This window comes from Vulpes lagopus, chromosome 9 (genome assembly GCF_018345385.1).
Source record: "Vulpes lagopus strain Blue_001 chromosome 9, ASM1834538v1, whole genome shotgun sequence".
Classification (NCBI taxonomy): Eukaryota; Metazoa; Chordata; class Mammalia; order Carnivora; family Canidae; genus Vulpes; species Vulpes lagopus.
In genome coordinates this window covers 73,023,135-73,043,386 of record NC_054832.1, presented here as the reverse complement: position 1 = coordinate 73,043,386, position 20,252 = coordinate 73,023,135, and the positions used below count along the sequence as shown (strand labels likewise).

Sequence of the window (20,252 nt, the reverse complement as noted above, 5' to 3'; positions counted from 1 at the left end):
ACGAAGCCTAGAACAGAACATAGGAAAATGCTGAAATGGTAGAGTAGTAGATTTTTGTTATGAAGTTTTTGTGCTATAAATAACAGGCTTTCATTATTTTATTTTTTTTAAGTAACTCATTTTAAAATAATTTCACACTTGCAAAAATAAGCCAGAAGAAGAGTAAAGAATGGGTTCAAACTTAAAAACAAAAATCCAGAAACAGGTCAAAGAACTCCCATAGTCTCCTCTCCCAGATTCACCTAGTGTTAACAGTTAACTGCATTTGCTTCATCTCTCCCTCTGCATACACACAGACACACGCGTGTGCCTCCCGACACAATCTTTAGTCTTTTTCTGAACCATTTGAGAGCAAGTGGCACACATGATTCCCGATCACTTCTAAAATATTTTCCCTAAAATAAGTGTATTCTCTTTCGTATCCACGGTGGTGGATTTCCCCAGCTTTCCCAGCAGTGTTTCTCATTTCCTTCTGATCCATGGTTCCTTTTATGTTTCCTTACAACTTGTCAATCTCCTCCTTTTGAAAAATTCCTCACTCGTTCCCTCCCAGTCAAGACCTCAGCATTTTGAAAAATGCAGACCTTACTTCTGTGCTGACCTTTCTTAACTTGGGTCTGCCTGACATTTCAACAGAAACAGGGCAAGCCATGCCTTCTTGGCAGGAATGTCACAGAAGTGATCCTGTGCTTGGTCCTGCATCACTTGAGTCACTTTCTATGGACCCATTCCACCGCTGGTGACATTGACCTCTGTTACCTAATCATGTTTCAGTCTCATAGCTATCCCTGCTATAAAGTCCGTGGTGCCCCTTGTGTGTATTAGTATTTTGGGAGAAAGTACTCCAGCATTACCAATATCCTGTTCCTGCCTGAACCAGCTGCCTCTGAAGGTTGCCAAAGGATAATTCTCTATCTCTGTCATTCTGCTTTTTATTAGTTGGCATTCTGTATGGAGTACTTTCTCTTTTCTCCCCATGTATTTGTTTATTCCTTTATTTACATGGACTCTGTTAACACGGACTCTGGATTGTTTATTAAAGTTCTATCTTATTACTCTCATTTATTTTGATGTTGATAGTGTCTCAGTTTTAGCTGGTGGGGGCTCCTTGAGGTGGTTTGTGTATCATTTTGATGTGTCTCTGGCATTCTTTGACCTTCTCCTAATTGTCTGGCACAGAAGGTGACCAGGCTTATTTTTTACCCTCTGTGCTTCAACCTGGAGCTGCTGTTTCTCCAAGGAACCTTGGTTCCTTTTAGCAAAGTATAGTGTTCAGAAACCAAAACCGAAGGGCTCATTATGTTCATTGCTCTACACTCTCTCAGCAGACACAGTCAGTCAGGATGTATTTTACATGCATACATAAATACATGTATGTGTGTGGAAAATCTTGGCTGTCATTATCCTCAGTACCTTTGCTTCACTTATTTCAACCGGATTAGTTTTTTCCTGCACCTGACACTTGGTGCCCTGTATCTTTGGGTGCTGGTGGACACACCCTTGATGTCCTCTGTGCAGCTGCTGGTCTCCCGCACCACCTCAACCCCCTCTCCATTGTCTAATGTTCTTGAAGGCAGTGGGCATGCTGCCAAAGCATGTTTGCATTTCATCTGCTGGCCTGTTTGCTGCCCTGCTATATGAGTCATTACCTACTTTATGTTTTATAAAGTATCAAAAAATAAATAGGAGGATAGTGAAATATACCAAGTGTAAAAGAATTTTATTGTGTTCAACTTATTGTGGTTCCATTGTAGAAAAATTAGCTAATACTTGAAGATGGCCTTATGGCACTTCTGATGGAGTTTATTACAGCTGAATTTAATAGTAGGAAGATAATAGCAAAATTTTCTCCCTTTTTTTTTAAGATTTTATTTATTTATTCATAAGAGACAGAGAGAGAAGCAGAGACATAGGAAGAGGGAGGAGAAGCAGGCTCCATGCAGAGAGCCCGATGCAGGACTCAATCCTGGGACTCCCGAATCACGCCCTAAGCCAAAGGCAGACGCTCAACCACTGAGCCACTCAGGTGTTCCTTTTCTCCTTTTTTTTTTTAAAGTGTTCTGCCAAGTTTATTTGGGTTAAGTAATTTCCAATCTAGCAGATAGAGAAAAAATTTAGAAGTAGTTATGTAAAGAAAAGTTTAATCATTCACTGTTGAGATAGCTGGCTGGCTCATTTGGTGGAGCATGCGACTCTTGACCTTGGGGTCATGAATTTGAGCCCCATGTTAGGCTTAGAGCTTTCCCTAGATGGATAGATACATAGATAAATAGATAAAATGTAAAATTGTTGAGGCTGAATTGTTTTATGTTTCAGTTTGAGAAAATATTTAAATAAGAACTTTTTTGGGGTTAGTCCCCAAAACAACTTTTGCTTAGACCAAGAATATCTGTCTACTAGGCATTGGTAATGATACCTTGGCCTATTTGCAAATGGGGTAGGGTCTGCGTGTGGATTTATATGTATGTAAGATAAATCTTTCCACTTTTATGCTCACTTCTTACAGCAAATTTAGAGAACACTTCATTGTTCATGTATTATAAGATCAATTCTTTCCCCATACTAGAACTACCATTTAATTTTAATAATCAATAGTTATAAATGCTTCCCATGTGATATATTTTAAATATTTTACATGTACTATTCTTATAATAATTTCACAAGATATGTATTTTTGTTTCCTGTATATTACAGATGACGTAAATGTATTAGCAGATTGCTTTTCTGTTCCTTAACCTTTTTAATTAATCTATTCTGCCTTGAACTTGCTTTTTTCTCAAGTTTATAATTTAATATATTTCAGTATTGACTTTTAATTTGCTTTGCAGAGATCGAAAATTGTGCAATTTGGGATTAAAAGGCTACTATGTCAAAGGCAATGGTGACAATGCAGGTAATACAGTATAAAGTGATATGGCCCTTCTTTTGCTCAAAGTGTTATAATGCATTGATTTTAAATATAATTTGTTACAATCATAGTCCTTACCTTTTTTTAATAACATGGCTCTAAAATCCCTATCAAAGCACATCTTTTTTTTCTCTGTAGCTAGTTCATACATGGACTTGAGGTAGCCTATTTTGCTATAAGTAGCATTCCTTCTTGAGTTGTTGCCATTAGATAAGGCAAGCTGAAATTTGAAGCTTTGAAAAGTAGAGAACATATTTTTTTTTCAGCAGAATTTTATTGTGTTGAAAGATAAGCAGAAGCACATTAAAATTTTCAAGAGTGTATTTGAGCTTACATATGCAGCTCTGGCGGTGCCAACTCCCTGCATAGGAGCACCACTTCAGGACAGGAGTTAGGAAAGAGGCTTTTATAGAGAAGATGTAGAAACAAAGCAAGGAAATTACTGATTGGCTGTGGCTTAACCAGTGGCCTCATTTGGGGAAGCCTAGTTGGTTGTTTGTGATTAGTTGTTTTTAAGTGTTATTTTCTTAGATTTGAGTGCTTTGATTCTGGCTTAGGTTTTTGGTTTTCTTACATAGACAACAAAGGCCTTCAAGCTACCTCAGTCTAATGACCTCCTTGTTTAGATACCTTAAGAATTGTATGGATAAGTTATTCAGGATAAATGCCAAGTGAACATCCATAGTCTTCTGCCTGAAGGAAAGAAGCCACCATCTGGGTTAACTTTTCCAAGTAACAAATAGAATTTGTTAGGTACTTTGAGTTTCATCTGGTTACCTGAAAACTGTCTTACTCTCTCTCTCTCAGACTTCCCTCTATGACCCCATTTGTTCCTTCCACACAGATCTTTTTTGTTTATCTAAATAAAGGGAAAACTAGCAAGAGTTCTAGGCTCAAGTCAGTACAAGTAAAGCGTGTCATGTTACCTTTAAAAATCCTTTAGTTCTTGCAATGATGGAACAAATCACAGTTTCTTCAGTTGATCACTGAATGAAGTATTTGGTTTGTATTTCAATGTAATATACAAATAAGGTTTCTTTTAGACACCAGGGCTCCTGCTGAACATAAAATATGCATACCAGGAAAGGAATATAAAACTTAGCACATTTGTTTTTTCTGTTTGTTCTCCTGTACTTTAATAAGTCCACTGAAAGAAATGGTGAGTGGAATCCTCTTTATTATTTAGATAGATATCTTTTTTTCCCCTCTTTGTTTTAGTAGAATTTATACACAGAGGATGTCTCTTCTTTAGTGTCCATTTTTGCTTTGTAAGATTCACCATTCTATTGCCTATGATCATTTAGCTGGAGTGCAGCTCATCCCTAATTGAATGCTAATGTATAAAGTAATATTTTTTCACATTTTAAACGGTAAATGGAACATTTGAATGGCATTTTCCATTTACTGGTCTGATATGCTATTATATAACTGTATTAATATAAAGCTAAACTTATTTTGTTGTAATAAAACAGGTTTTCTGGGAGAATCAGGGATTTGAAAGATTTGAAAGGATCTTCTAGTACAGTGGATCTCAGACTTTTAATAGCAGAACCCTTTCATTAAATCATCTTTCACACAGAGTCACAGAATATAAATCCCAGTTGTGATTGAAGATTGAAATACCCATGAAGGGCCTAAGGACATACCTTTCACCTCTCTTATTACTAGCTCCTAAAATAACTCCACAAATCATCGTTTTAAATTCACTGATCTAGTTTAGTAATACTGCATATAAGGAATGTAAAAATATGTTTTCCCTGTGGTTTTTCTGCCATGTTCCCTCTTATATCCTCAGTACTTTGCACAGTGCATAGCACAGAGGAGGTGCTCAATAAGTATAAGTTGAATGGGTAGCTGGTGGCAGGCAGAGGCAGACTAGAAGTTATCTCTTGATTCTTAATTGGCTTTTTTTTACTAGTCTATATCACCCCTTAAAAATCATAACATTTACATAACTCTCAGGTTCCTCTTTTGAAAAGAGGATGAGGGGCCTGGGTGACTCAGTTGGTTGAGCATTTGGCTCTTGATTTTGGCTCAGGTCATGATCTCAGGATCCTGGGATGAAGTCTTGACTTGAACTCCCTGCTCAGGGGGGAGTCTGCCTGTCTCCCTCTTCCTTTGCCACTCCCCTTGCTCAGGTGCATTTGTGCTCGCTCTCTGCTTTCTCGCATGTGCAAATAAATAGATAAAAATAAAAAATAAAACAAAATGAGGATGAAAAAACTGGCATCTACATTTTCTCTAAAATGAAGCTAACAAATCCTGTCTGTAGGAGACCACGCTACAGAAGAGGAGGAAGGTGGTACTGCAGAGTCACATGACAGCAAAGGCTTAGGCCTAGATGAAAATGAACTTGATTCTGAAGCTGAACTCATGAGAAGTATGGGACTACCACTTCAGTTTGGTGGGGTATCTGCACATAAGAATTTTGAGGTAAGTATGTTACTTATATTTGTTTCTTCATTTACTTCATAAAATACCACAAAGAATTTTTTTTATCCTGTCTAATATATTCATAAATTAGAGCATTCCACCTCTTTTCAAATGTACATATTTATAAAATTAATCAAAAGTATAAGTTTTGATGTATGTCCGTTTGTGATTTTTCCTCCTAGAAACATAAATAGTAAGATTTAACTTGTTTGTGTAACTAAAAACCCAAGATGGGGATTTGACGATATATTATTTAATTTAATATTTAAAATAGACTTTGATTCTGCTTTCTTTTACAGTTTATGAGGTACATTTTACGTTTAGTTCTTTATCTTATGTAGGTGTCTATGAATACTAGAAATAAAGTTAAAATAAAAAAGAAAAAGAAAAAACACCAGAAGAAGTACTTAGATGAAATTATGAGAGAATCTTGGAGACAAGATTGTGAAGAAGATGACATACTGGCTTCAGACGATCCATCTTCAGTTGAACAGTATGAGAGTACCAAAACATGTAAACTTAAAACCAAAGAAGACATTGAAACTGAAAATCTTCCTATTGAAAATACATTATCTCCAAAGCTAGAAATTACAGAGAGGTGGGAAAAGTATTGGAATGAATATGGTGGAGGACTATTATGGCAAAGCTGGCAAGAAAAACATTCAGGTCAGACACTATGTTCTGAACCTTGGAACATTCCTGATACAAAGGAGGAATGGGAGCAACATTATAGTCAACTTTATTGGTATTATTTGGAACAGTTTCAGTATTGGGAAGGTCAGGGTTGGACTTTTGATGTCTCACAAACCTGTGAAACAGATACTTGTGGCTCTAAGTTAGAAGTTGACAGTGAGAAAGATGAAAATTGCATGAAGGCAGACGTAATGTCCTTTCCATCTCCATCTGTTACGATTGATAGTGAAAGCTCTAGTTCCAGTGACAAAGAGCATAACGAAATCCTTGGTGGAATTAGTCATATGAGTCTGAATTCAGAGGAAATGGAACAGAGCCAGTTAGATTCTTCAGTAAGTTGTGATGGACATCAGTGGCTAAGTGAAGTCAGCAGCAGCAGAGAATGCCCTGCTTCTGGCCAGAGTGAACCATGCAATAGAGGAACCAAGGACAGCAACTTGTCTGGGAACAGAAGCACAAACCAACCAGCTCCGGGTAAGATAGCCCAAGATTTATCCTACCAAATAACAAGAAAATTAACCTACATTATCCTTAATGGTAGGGTTGCACAATGCCAACTACATTTTATGGTATAATATGATTTAATGCATATATCACAAGTTGTTTATTACCCTTTCATATAAATAATAAGAATATTTGCTTAGGGTTCTCAAAAATCTTGTCCTGGGATACCTGGGTGGCTCAGTGGTTGAGCATCTGCCTCAGGCTCAGGGTGTGATCCCAGGGTCCTGGGATCAAGTCCCATATCAGGCTCCTCGCGGGAAGCCTGCTTCTCCCTCTGCCTATGTCTGCGCCTCTCTCTCTCTCTCTCTCTCTCTCTCTCTCTCTCTCTGTCTCTCATGAATAAAATAAATAAAATCTTTAAAAAAAAAAAGTCTTGTTCCTTCCACTTGTACGCTGATGGCCAGTGAATTAAAACTTGAAACTCCCTCGAGAAATTTAATATAGAGTGAGTGTGGAACTTCTAAAGTTGCTTGGAGCAAATGAATTTATAAGAGCCATATTAGAGAATGGTTCAGAGTACACAATGGACATCAGGCAAATCTGATTAAGTCATATCTGGAATTTATTTCAAAACAAATGGAAGTCTTGCTCTGTAGGGAATCTCAACAAGGCATGTTATTAATTTATAATTGGAAGGATTGACTTCAGGATTCTTATAAAATATCCAGGATAAGGAGCTTGAATGACTCCAGCCTAAGTGATTTAAAACAAAGCAAAACAAAACCTATCATGGAAACTGGTGTCTAAAGAACTAAAGAAAGGACTAAAGAAAGCCAGTGAGCCGCGTGTTAAGAAAAGTCAGAGGTTGGTAAGAATTGCTTTTGCTGGGGACAAGAATTCTAACTGATGGCACTAGGAAAACGAGAGAAAAATTTTTTTTATTTCTGAATTTCCTGAAGGCCACTAAGAATGTCTTCCTGGCATTCTTGATGTTTGTTGTTAAAAAAAAATATATTTGTAATATAGGACTTTCTTCTCAGCCTCATTCCTATATGAAGCAAAAGCTTTTGGCCTTTTATTTAACAATTGGTTTTGCTTTGCTTCCCAGATTGCTGATCTTCATCCAGCTGAGAGGTTCCTTTAGAGAGTTAGTCAATTGCTCTACTTTTTAATTCCTTTTGTCTCTGTGCTTTTCCAATGGAGCTTACTTAGGTATTCTCATTCCTTTCTATTTTGGTGTTGTTATCATATTTTTTTAATAATGTGATTATTTTATATTAGTCTTTTGATATTGTATACTTTCTTGATTACTTTCTATGCTGATTTTGACCATAAAACTTGAAATATGGGTATTGGCCAATGTATTGGCTCCTGTCCTTATTCCTTCATGTTATTCCTTTAATTATCTTTCCTTATCTTCCTATTTTTTGCCTTTGTCAAACATAGTAAACCTCATAGTTTGTACCTTCTGTTGCCTATTTCCTAACTAACATGTATAGATTGGCCATTTCTTTAATTAGGTCCAGTGAGTGTCATCAGGATCAGTCTGGGAATCTAGGTTTTGATTTGTTTTAGATCCTGCCTTGAGATCAAAACACAAGGTATAGGGGCATCTGGGTGGCCCAATTAGTTAACATATCCCTTCGGTTCAGATCATGATCCAGGGTCCTGGGATTGAACCCTGAGTTGGGCTCCCTGCTCAGGGAGCAGTCTGCTTCTCCCTCTCCCTCTTCCTCCGCCCCACATCCCCCATGGGCACACTGTCTTTCTCTCAAGTAAATAAATCTTAAAAAAAAATTACACAAGGTATATATCACATTTCTATGTAAGTGTGCTTTCTACTATTAATGGTTGGGTACTCTCCTGAAATAGTCTATGCCCACACACTTAAAACTTCCCACTATATCTACACTGCAGATAGTTCTTCATTGCCAGTCCCACTTACTGGCTTCATGCCAGTCTGAAGAAAAACAGGTGCCTCAGTTGGAGCTCCCACAAGTTAAAAATATTCTTTTAAAATGGTGGTGTTTACCCTACTGTTACTTTTGATTTAAGAGCTATATTAGAGATAATTTATTTGCTTCTTAATAAGGAGAAATCATTTTTAATCAATGTATTATGCTATCTTAAGCATGATTTAAGTTAAAATCCATCAAAAAGGGGATCCCTGGGTGGCGCAGCGGTTTGGCGCCTGCCTTTGGCCCAGGGCGCGATCCTGGAGACCCGGGATCGAATCCCACGTCAGGCTCCCGGTGCATGGAGCCTGCTTCTCCCTCTGCCTGTGTCTCTGCCTCTCTCTCTCTGTGTGACTATCTTAAATAAATTAAAAAATTAAAAAAAAAAAAAAAATCCATCAAAAAGTAGAATGCCTAAGTCACTCACTCAGAAAAGCGTCTGACTCTTGATTTCAGCTCAGGACATGATCTGAGGGTCATGAAATTGAGCCCTGAGTTGGGCTCTGTGCTCAGCAGAGTCTGTTTGAGACTCTCTCTCTCCCCCCCCTTCCCTCCCTCTAAAATTATTTTTTTTAAGATTTTATTTATTTATTCATAGACACAGAGAGAGAGGGGCAGAGACACAGACAGAGGGAGAAGCAGGCTCCACGCAGGGAGCCCGATGTGGGACTTGATCCCGGGTCTCCAGGATCACACGCCAGGCTGCAGGCGGCGCCAAACCACTGCGCCACCGGGGCTGCCCCCTCCCTCTAAAATTAAAGTTCCATCAAAATGTGGTAACTGTTCAGCTCTCACAAAACTAACTGTGGATTAATTTGTGTAGATTTGTTTGGATAGCTATGAAGAAAGAGTTTTAGATTCCTTTTTAAATAGTTAAATGATAGAAACTTTTAAACTCTGATAGACATAGCTACCTTTTTTTATGCTCAGAGTCTACTTGGAGATAGACAAAATAGGTAGATGTGGTCTGGCACTGTGCCTGATATGCGTGTAAGTTCATTGCAGGAAAGTGACAAAAATATTTTGATAGCCTTTGCAAAAGGCAGAAGAGTTGTCAGACGAAATATCTGCCACTGCAATATCTCTGCCTCTTTAGATTCACAGGACTCTTCAGAAGCAAGCACAATCAAAGAAAGACTACACCCCAACAGTATTGATGGAGATGAGAGTGAAGAAGATCCACCTGAACGGAAGCCAAGCAAACTCAAGAGGAGGCAAGTTGCATATTACCTCTCTCTCCACAGTGCGGTAGCATAAGCACTTGTGTCCATGAGGGAGTGGCTGTGAAGCACTTGTTATATTACAGAGCGGTTAATCCCGTGAGGAGAAAACATGAGATGTATTAGCGAGACCTGGGCCTTGGAACACCTGCAAATCCCAACTCTTACTCTGCCAGTTTCTCATTTCTAGAATGGAACTGATGCTTTTTTAATGAGCTCATTGGGAAGACAAGAGCTAGCATGTAATTATATCTGACAGTAGATATCAATGGATGACAGTTTTAACTGTATTGGTAGATATGGTTTGTCTCAAGGAAGTTCTATTTTTTTTTCCCAAAAGTCTGCACATATATTATCACAGAATTTTACTGCTAAAATAGACCTCAGAAGTATGTGATCAAATGCTCTTAATCTATAGATAGTAATATTAAGACAAAATGAGCCTTGCCCAGAGTTATATAGCAAAACAGTGGCAGCTCCAGGTCTAACACCCAGACCGACCCTTCTGGAAGCAGTGCTAGTATACTGTTGATATGTTAAATTAAACAAGTGGCAAGTAATATAGATAGGATATGGTCAAATGCTAATTCCATAAAATAGAAAGAAAGGATGGATATTATAGAACTTAGATGTTAGCTAAAAACATTTTATTTCTTTGACAGGATATGATATGTTCCACTTAAGACTTTTATGTTCCCTACAGCTTCTAGAAAAACAATCTACAAGCTTTAGAGGCTCAGTAACTTAGTATATACATAAAAGCATGCCTCCATTGTGTTCCTTCCACATAGTATACAATGCTTGTTAATTCCACCTTTAGTTCCCAGAGGCAGAGAGTATGTGGGTGGTGTATTCACATTTCCGGAACCTAATAGGTCCACTGTAAATGTTCAGTGGCCTTAATTTGTAGAAATTATTTCTTACCATTTTTTCTTACTTGGTACTGTCACAAAGTAATAGGAGTCAGGAAGGCATCCCCAATAGATCAATGATCATGGGTTACTTATCACTTGTATCACAATCTTATTCTTCTTAATATTTTTTTTTCTGTAATTTTTTTGGTTGGCTTGATACTTCTCAAATGTTTCGCTGTCTTTAAGGAAGACTTCTAAAAGCCCTCTAGGAGATTAGTTTAAGGCTACAGCTTTTACAGGTATTTTTCCAAAGGTGGATGGAGAGATCTGTGTCAGAGAGATCTATGTCTGTACCATGTTCAAGAATAGAGATAATTAGGATTTGAGTGCCTGTTGCTGTGTTCCAGACACTCCTGGGTAACTGGAAAATCTGAGTAAACTATTCTTTCTTTTCTTTCTGGATTTGTGAGCTGTGGTTGATTGTTGTAATAGGAAAGTGTGTGTAGGTTGACTATGTATCTTTTTGATACTTACCTGAACTGGTGGGCTCTGGACATAATGGCTTATCACTGTTTATCTTTTGTTTATTTGTTTAGCCATGAACTGGACATTGATGAAAACCCGGATTCAGACTTTGATGACAATGGTTCCCTTCTGGGATTCAAGCATGGCTCAGGACAAAAGTAATTATACATAAATACAACATAAATACTATTGTCTGAAATTTTAACACTTCAGCTGTTTTCAAGTTCTCTGATATTCAGTAGCTAATGATGGTTATGGAATTGATACCATTTGAGATATTACAGTTAAAACATTAACCTCTCTTACAGAGAGATTACCACACATTTGATATATTCACATGTATTATTAACTCAATTGTACTTCATAGCAATCCAGTATCATTATTAAAATTTCATGAATAAAGCAACTGCAGCCCACAGAGCTTGTGAGTTAGGATCATATCAAGGATTCAAGCCAAGCTCTTGAGACTTCTAAGTATGGTTCTCTTTTTCACCTAGCATCTCATGTATCTACCTCTGTATATGTCTGACATGTATAGCAAGCATGTCATGAAAAGTTCAAATCTGAAGTAGCCCTTTTTTTATTATTATGAAAACATTAAAAGTCAAAACAGAAGAAAGAGTAAAAATCTTTCAAAGCACTCCTCAGAGGTAGGCAATGTTTGGCATATATCCTTCCTAATTTACTTGTGTGTTTTTATGATTATGTACATATAAAACGGTTACTCCCTTTTCATAAAAACACAAAAATAGAATCATACTATACTTGTTTTGCAGCTTGCTTTTTTCCCCTTAACAATGTACCATGAACATCCTGATTTATCAGTACATGCTTATTTATCTAATCCTTGTGTGTGACTTACCCTGTATGTACCTCTAGGTTGTTCCTAAGATCTAGGCATATGCCCTTGAGGTTCCCCACAAGTTATTATGTTTACCAATGTTTCATTCCTACTTACTGCTGAATAGTATTCCACTGTATGGGAGTATCATAGTTTGTTTAACCATTCATCTATTCAAGATCATTTGGATTGCGTGTGGTATTTTGCCAGGACAAATAAAGCTGCTGCGAATGTTTGTATACAGAAAGTATAAGTTTTCTCTAGGATTAAATGCCCAAGCATTAAGTACAAGAATATTGAAGGGTTTATTGCATATACCATGAAGACTGAACTGAATAGTTAAGGCTCATTAAAGACCTACCATCTGTGTCAGCTTGTACCAGTGATTTAAACAAATATTATGGTCTTTGATGTTTCTAAGGGGTGAGACTTTGTTAGTTATGAAATCTTAACTGATACCTACATAATATGAAGGCAGCAAGAAAAGGACATAGATCTAAAAATTGACTTATAAATTGAATCCAGGGACTCCTGGGTGGCCCAGCGGTTGAGCATCTGCCTTCAGCCCAGGGCATGATCCTGGAGACCCAGGATCGAGTCCCACGTCGGGCTCCCTGCATGGAGCCTGCTTCTCCCTCTGCCTGTGTCTCTGCCTCTCTCTCTCTCTCTGTCTCTCTCATGAATAAATAAATATAATCTTTTAAAAATAATAACAATAAAATAAATTGAATCCAAATTATTAGTTCAGAAATACATGCTCATAATATTATGAATATTTTTTAAACTATCAGTTATCTCTCCTTTATGGTACTTAAAGGCCATTGCAGTTGGTATCATCTCACCATGAGAAAAGATAAGATTTCCCTCATGTGCAGTGGGGTCATATTTTTCTGCAATTTCTTTACTACGTTTTACTACGTGGTATATGCTTTCTGTTACAGATAAGGTATTTGATATCCTCAACCGGCATTTCACATTTAGTTGAAAATGAGCATGCAACCAAGACCTTAAACTCCTCTGCATTCAAACTTTATTTCTAACTTTTGTAATTTAGAAAAATGAAATTAATATGGTGGCTACTAGTAGAAAAATAGTGAAAATTGTCATTTTTATTCTTTTCATGTAAGAAAACAAACTCATAGAATTTAAGGTTTGAGTCAACTTCCTTTGGTTTGGCCACAGATACGGTGGAATTTCAAATTTCAGTCATCGGCGGGTCAGATACCTACAGAAGAATGTAAAGTATAAGTCAAAGTTCCTGGACATGAGAAGACAAATAAATATGAAAAACAAACACATTTTCTTTACTGAAGAGTCAGAAAAAACATTCAAAAAAAGCAAAACTCTGACTAAGGTAGGTTTAAATTTTGTTGTATATTTACAGATAGAATTTATTTTGTAAGCTTGACTCCTTAAAATTTTTTTCAAGTGCAGCCTGGGTGGCTTAGTGGTTTAGCACCGCCTTCAGCCCGGGGTGTGATCCTGGAGACCTGGGATCAAGTCCCACGTTAGGCTCCCTGCATAGAGCCTGCTTCTCCTTCTGCCTGTGTCTCTGCCTCTCTCTCTCTCTCTCTCTCTCTCTCTCTCTCTCTCTTGGGATTAATAAAATCTTTGAAAAAAATTTTTTTTTCAAGTAAAAATCCTATTTCTACCAGATATAAAAGTACCTAATATTCTCTTCCCCTTGCTTCCTAAAGGCATATATCATGTGAACCAAATTCGAAAAAGAATAAGTTGGTAATAATATGAAGAGGGGATATTTTGAAAGCTACAAAGTATCAGTGTCTGGGAAGATAAATAGGTAAAATTGCCTCCTATACACATAGTAACAGTGAGAATTTTTCATCTGCTTCAGGCTTAAGTAGGATCCTGGAAGTCAGTTTCTGGTCCAGCATTAATTGTAAGCCTTAATTTTGAGGTCATCAATCAAACATTGCACTAACCAGTTCATCCTAATAGTTTCATGCTAATTTAGTGAATACACTGCTAACTGGAATATTCATGCCCCTCTCTGGGACTCTGCTGTTACCTGCTGTCCATGCACTTGAAAAACAAAAGTAATTAGAATTATTTTTGGTTGATGAGTGATAATTCTCCACTATAGGAGAAAAAAAATACTTTTTAGTGAGCAGAACCTTTGTGTCAGTTACTTTTCTAACAGCACCTTTGAGCAACATAACAAACCTCCAGACCTGGTGATGACCTTGTTTTACCTTTAGGATACATTATCTTTCCCAACGTCAGCATTCTTCCAAAACCTGCTATATATTTATAGCTGGATTTATTTGTGTTATATTTTGGATTGGTTGGTCACTGATAATATTCTAATATTTTAGTGGCCCAGGCTATATCTGGAACACATTTCCCAATATCAGACCAACCAGTCTTTAGGCATAGCCCCTTTGTTTTTAGGCATAGCCCCTTTGAAGATTCTGGATTGTTGCCTGTGCTCATCTTCCAATTTCCTAACTCATGGGAAGATCATGAAGATCTGTTATGAAAAATACTCTTGTTATAGAAGTTTGCAAGGAAGTACATATCATCTGTTAACACCTTGTTAACATTTCTGAGAAACCCAGTTTTTAGAAATCATTGTACTGACTCTACTGCTCCATTAAAGGTTAGCTTGCATTCTTTCTAAGATTAGCACTGTTCTTTTTCTTACAGAGAGATGGGCACTTAATCTTTTTAGAGTTTATCTTTGGTGCAGGGAGTACAATTTATCATAGCCTGGGCCATTGAAGAAAGGTCTGTATAATTTGTAAAGCTAATATTAGTGACTCAATAAGTAGGTACATTTGTAATAATAATATCATGTTATATTGTTAGAAGCCTTTGTGGAAAGCTACTGGAACAGTTCAGCTTTATCCTCTTAGTGTTCATTGATTACAGGAAAGTCATCGTTATATGTTTAATCTGATGTTTTCTTTCTTTTATTTTTTCTTTTTTTTTTTTTTTTTTAATTTTTATTTATTTATGATAGTCACAGAGAGATAGAGAGAGGCAGAGACACAAGCAGAGGGAGAAGCAGGCTCCATGCACCGGGAGCCCGACGTGGGATTCGATCCCGGGTCTCCAGGATCGCGCCCTGGGCCAAAGGCAGGCGCCAAACCGCTGCGCCACCCAGGGATCCCTGTTTTCTTTCTTTTAAAGAAATCTTTAATAAGGTCATGGTATGTCCAGATACTAAAGTGCAGTTAGCTCAGAATTCTGTATAATTAGCTTGTGTAATCTAGTATACTTATCAGAGTTAATAATTAGAACATTTTCTCAGTGAGATCCAAATGGTAAAGCCGGTATAATTTGGAATGAATTCAAGCCTGTAACGACTTAATTTCAGGTAGAAAAATTCCTAAAATGGATTAATGAACCAATGGATGAGGAAGCATCACAGGAATCCGTTTCTCATGACAATGTACAAGACACGTGCACAAGCAGTGATTCAGAAGAACCAGAAATGTCTGTTAAAGAAGGTGATGACCCACTGGAGACAAATAATCCAGAGCCTGAAAAGTGTAATGCCACGTCTTCAGCTGGTGAACTTGAAACAGAAAAAAATGAAGGAGACAGCACGATAGTAATTATTACAGATAAGGAAGATGGTATTACTCAGATTACTCCAGACTCTCTTCAGGTAGAAACTGAAGGTAAGACTAAATATGCTTCAACCTGCTGATGAATTTAGATAGTGTGCTTCCCTAGTTTTCAGTTCTGAATCATCTCTACACTTAAGGATTCACTGCTGTTTATTTCTTAGAGAGAGGGCACAGTAAGTGTAAATGTGCTAGTAGCTATGATTTGGCACAGAACACTATACTTTTTGTTGGGGAAGCATGATAAAATAAAAGGCCAGGCATGTGGGAAAACTGAGTCTATACCTCTGTCTATGCCATTAAGATTGGTCTCTGCCGCTGCCCTCTTCCCTGGGCTAAAGGTAGCTAGCTGGAAGTCCCTTTTATCCCTCTTGAAATTTGGTTTTTCCCTGGTTTTCCTTTTGATTAATTTATTTGCTTATTTATATATTTTGTATTTTATGGTAATGGTTGTTGGTAGCAGTAGTTTGTTATTTGGATTGCACCCTGACATAAGGTATTTGTAGTAGTTGCTTGAAATGAATGAAGAACGGAGTCACATTTTCACTTTATGCCCTTTTGTATACTGTTTGAATGTATTCTACAGCAAATGTTCTTTTTTAATTTATAATTGTATTCACTGGAACATTGAAGCTTTTATGAGGTAGAAATTTTCATTTGACATGTATTCATTTTTATCAATGAATGATTTCAGACTTAATCTAATGAAACAATTATATTATGATGGTCTCTTTCTTAATTTAGTATTGAGGAAAATACCTCATTTGAATCTTAATTTTTTTCTGTGTGTGTATGTGTGTGTAGAGAGAGCTGAGTTCTTTGTATCACATACTTCTTTGCCTTTCTAAAAAGCATACATAAGGTAGTTTAAATTTTTTTATTGTCACGTACAGCTGATGTTCATGTGGCACCTGCAGACTTCTAAAATGCCTTCATATGCCTTATTTTCATTTAAGCTATAAAATAACCCAGTGAGGTAGGCAGGATTATCCCCATCCTAAAAATACACACAGTAAACTCAGAGAAACTAAGAAACTCACCTGCAGTCACAGTGCCAGTGGGTGGCATAGCTAGGACTCAAAACCAGGTTGTCTGATTCCTCCATCCCATTTTCCTGTCCTCCCCTAATTACCTTGCCTCATAATGCTGGTGGTTCCTCACCAGAGGCATTTGGAAGATATTGGCTGTTAGAATGATCTAGGAGTCCTGGCACTTAGTGTACACTGGGTTGCTTAATATTATGTCGTATGGTCTTGCAAGGATGATCTTGCGCAGTAAGGATTTGTTCACTCAAAATGTTAGTATCCCCTCTCCTAAAAGACTCTTACTATACTTCGCTATTGATGACAGTTCTGCTGTTTGCAATGATCAGATGACCATAATAAGATATAGTCCTATCCTTGAGGATTGGTGGTAATTTTATTTGTCAGCATCAGTTCTTGTCATTTTACTTAGCTGTGACAGCACTCTTTCTAAGTTGCTATTTCTAATCTGCTCAGAATTTAAACCAAATTACCAAATTAATAAAAATTGTCTAAGAAAAAATCAATCTCTGAATGAATGAGATCCTTCCCTATTAATCTTAAAGCAGTGACCTGTCTTAATTTCCCAGAAGCCATATGACCTTCAGGTCATATCTGGATTCGGAGGACTGACCAAGCGGAAAGTTAGGAGCTTAATCAGTCCTTAAGAGGTTTTATTTTAAAGAAGGGAAGAGAAATGTTTGGCCTTCCACATTTGACCGACTAAAACAGTGTCTTATCTAACAAACGTAATAACTATTATACCTATGTAGTATCTCTACATATTTCCCTTTACAATCCTGTGAAGTAAATAGGTAAAATACTATCATTCATTCCTTTTGAGGAATTAAAAATTAGATCTTAGAGAGCCTGGGTTACTGTTCCAAGCTCAGAGAGCTTATAAATAGCAAAATAGAGGCTGTAATCTAAAGTCTGTGCTATGCACAGTATGCCCTCCTGCTTCTCCTGGGATGCTGTTGAATGCATGGTCTGCAGTACATTCCCTAATTATAAATACTGAACGTGGCTATACTTTTTACATAAATTCATCTTTGATTGTCTTTTTTCATACTGGGCATCTGCGTATTTATATTCTTTTATTTTAGCTGAAAGTAAAAAGAAAAAGAAGAAGAAAAAAAACAAGAGCAAAAAGGTAATTGGTCTGCCTCCTGAGATAGCTGCTGTTCCTGAGCTGGCAAAATACTGGGCCCAGAGATACAGGCTCTTCTCCCGCTTTGATGATGGGATTAAACTGGACAGAGGTAAAATATATATATAATGCTTAACGCTATTTTGAAATAATTTCAGACTTACAGAAAAGTGGCAGGAATAGTAAAAAAGCAATTCATAATGCCCTTTACCAGATTCAACTGTTCTAACATTTTGCCACATTTGCCTTACCATTCTCTATGTGTTTCTGGTCCAGTTGCTTCTACTTCTTCGTACTTATGTGTGTATTTTCTAAGAACAAGGATACTTATGCAACAAGGGTAAAATTATAAATTTAACATTGCTACAATACTATCATTTGCAGTCCAGATCCTAGTCTAATCTGTTACCCTAATCATGTTACTTATGGCATTTTTTTTCTTCCAGTATAGGATCACATGTTACGTTTAGTTTTCATGATTTTTTAGTTTCCTTTTGTCTGGAATAGTTCCTCAGTCTTTTTGTCTTTTATGACTTTGATGTTGTCCAAAGAAGAGTGACCAGTTATTTTCTACAGTGTCTCTCAATTTAGATACATATGTGTTTTTAAAATTTCATATTCAGGCTTAACTATACTTAATCTATATTTTACGATAGGTAGCAAAGGGAATCAATAGATTGTTGTTGGGTTTGGGTTTTTTTTTTTTTTTTTAAGATTTCATTTATTTATTTGTTAGAGAGACAGAGAGAGGCAGAGACATAAGCAGAGAGATAAGTAGGCTCCCTGTGGGGAGCCTGAAATGGGACTCCACCCCAGGACCCCAGAATCACTACCTGAGCCACAGGTAGATGTTCAACCACTGAGCCACCCAGGCACCTGGAGAACAATAGATTGTTAAGCAGAATATCTGATGATGTAATATCTAGTGTAGAAAGATATAATTTGATGAATTAACACTGGAAACTGAGTTCTTCTGTTGAGTGTTCCTACTATGTCTTGAACACCTTCTCAATTCTGCAAGTTGATGCTTATTTTCATATTGGGGCTACTTAAACGTTAATCTTTATTAACTATCAAAATCAGGAAGCTTGATCTGGGGTTAGAATTTTAGGTTCTTTGAACCTCTTATAATTATAAAATATTGCACATTGGAGAAAGCACATGGGAGTTTGAGAAATAAGACTGGATAAAAGCTTTTTAATTCTATAAAAGGAGTTTATTTTTTTATTTTTCCAGCAGTGAGGAGCCATTTAGATTTTTGGTAAGGAAAGAGAACAAGAAAATTGGTGTATCATTTTGTTCAGAGAAATATCTTTCTGAAAAAAATGTTAATTTCTTCTATTGGGAAAAGAGGTTAGTACCCTCATTCTTTTGGAGTAGGTTTAGGAACCCATTTCTGAAAATGAAGAGAGTTCTGCTGTTCTTAAAATTTTGCAACCTGTTGCAATCAGCTCCTTTCATTTCCTGACCCTTTGGAAATGTACAAATATTTCCAGTGTTGAGTACAAATCTGGTTCAATGCTTCCCTGTTAGAAATGAAACAGGAAACTTGGTGGAGTTTGGGGAGTTGGCCAGTTGAATAGCTAACTTTCCATCGTTCATAATAGTCCGTAGTTAATACTTCAAACAGAAAAACTAAAATTCCATTCAATTATTGGAAGTATATTACAAAAGCATCAGGCAAGAATTAAGGCGCTTGCTTCTGTGGAAATTGGGAAGGGAAATGGTACTGGTCCTTTTTATAACAAGTTTTGTGGAACTTTTTTTTAAAACTAAGTCAATTACGGGCACCTGGGTGGGTTGGTTGGCTGGGCATCTGCCTTTGGCTCAGGTCATAATCTCAGGGTCCTGGGATCAAGCCCTACATCAAGCTCCTTGCTCAGAGGAGAGTCTACTTCTCCCTCTCCCTCTGCCCCTCCGCTGTTCATGTGCACATTCTCTCTCTCTGTCAAATAAATAAATAAATCTTTAAAAAACAAAAATAATCTATAATTTTTTGAGAAGAGAAGCTAAGTTTTGCTTGTATAGATAATAATATTTGCTATGTTTATGCTTGGGCTGGCTTCTTGAAACTAAACATCTTAACAGAAATACTCTTCCCTTCACAGAGGGCTGGTTTTCAGTTACCCCTGAGAAGATTGCTGAACACATTGCTGGCCGGGTCAGCCAGTCCTTCAAGTGTGACATTGTAGTAGATGCATTCTGTGGAGTTGGAGGAAATACTATTCAGTTTGCCTTAACCGGAAAGAGAGGTAATATGCCATCAAAGGAAGAAAAGTAATTTATTTTCAGTTTCAATAAATGTTTCATTTTGTTTCAGCCTATCTTTGCTGAGATTTAATACATAATTAGTAATGTGATGCCAAATATTTAAAATAATAATAACTAGCATATATTAAGCATATACTTTGTATCACGTACTGGTGTAAGTGCTTAATATATATTAATTTATTAGTCAGTTATCTTGTGAGTGTATCTTTTACTGTCTGCGTTTCACAAATAAAGTGGGAAATAAGGAGATGAAATAACTTATCCAGAATTACACAGACATAGCTTGACAAAGTGAAGATTATAACATTATATAAAACTATAAATATTAAAAAGGAAAACCATT

General features: G+C 36.9%; 1 protein-coding gene across 2 annotated transcripts in view; it reads left to right on the top strand.

Annotated features, from left to right (window-relative positions):
- The window catches only part of TGS1 (trimethylguanosine synthase 1), a 41,073-nt gene that overhangs the window by 3,170 nt on the left and 17,651 nt on the right, over positions 1 to 20,252 (top strand). The window contains exons 2-10 of one of the 2 annotated variants that reach the window (XM_041768838.1): positions 2,829 to 2,893; positions 5,181 to 5,341; positions 5,683 to 6,508; positions 9,530 to 9,647; positions 11,104 to 11,190; positions 13,056 to 13,227; positions 15,214 to 15,520; positions 17,595 to 17,750; positions 19,747 to 19,890. In XM_041768838.1, coding sequence (XP_041624772.1) covers positions 2,829 to 2,893; positions 5,181 to 5,341; positions 5,683 to 6,508; positions 9,530 to 9,647; positions 11,104 to 11,190; positions 13,056 to 13,227; positions 15,214 to 15,520; positions 17,595 to 17,750; positions 19,747 to 19,890 — 2,036 coding nt within the window. The remainder of the gene's footprint in view (positions 1 to 2,828; positions 2,894 to 5,180; positions 5,342 to 5,682; positions 6,509 to 9,529; positions 9,648 to 11,103; positions 11,191 to 13,055; positions 13,228 to 15,213; positions 15,521 to 17,594; positions 17,751 to 19,746; positions 19,891 to 20,252) is intronic. The other variant, XM_041768839.1, reaches the window with a different exon arrangement.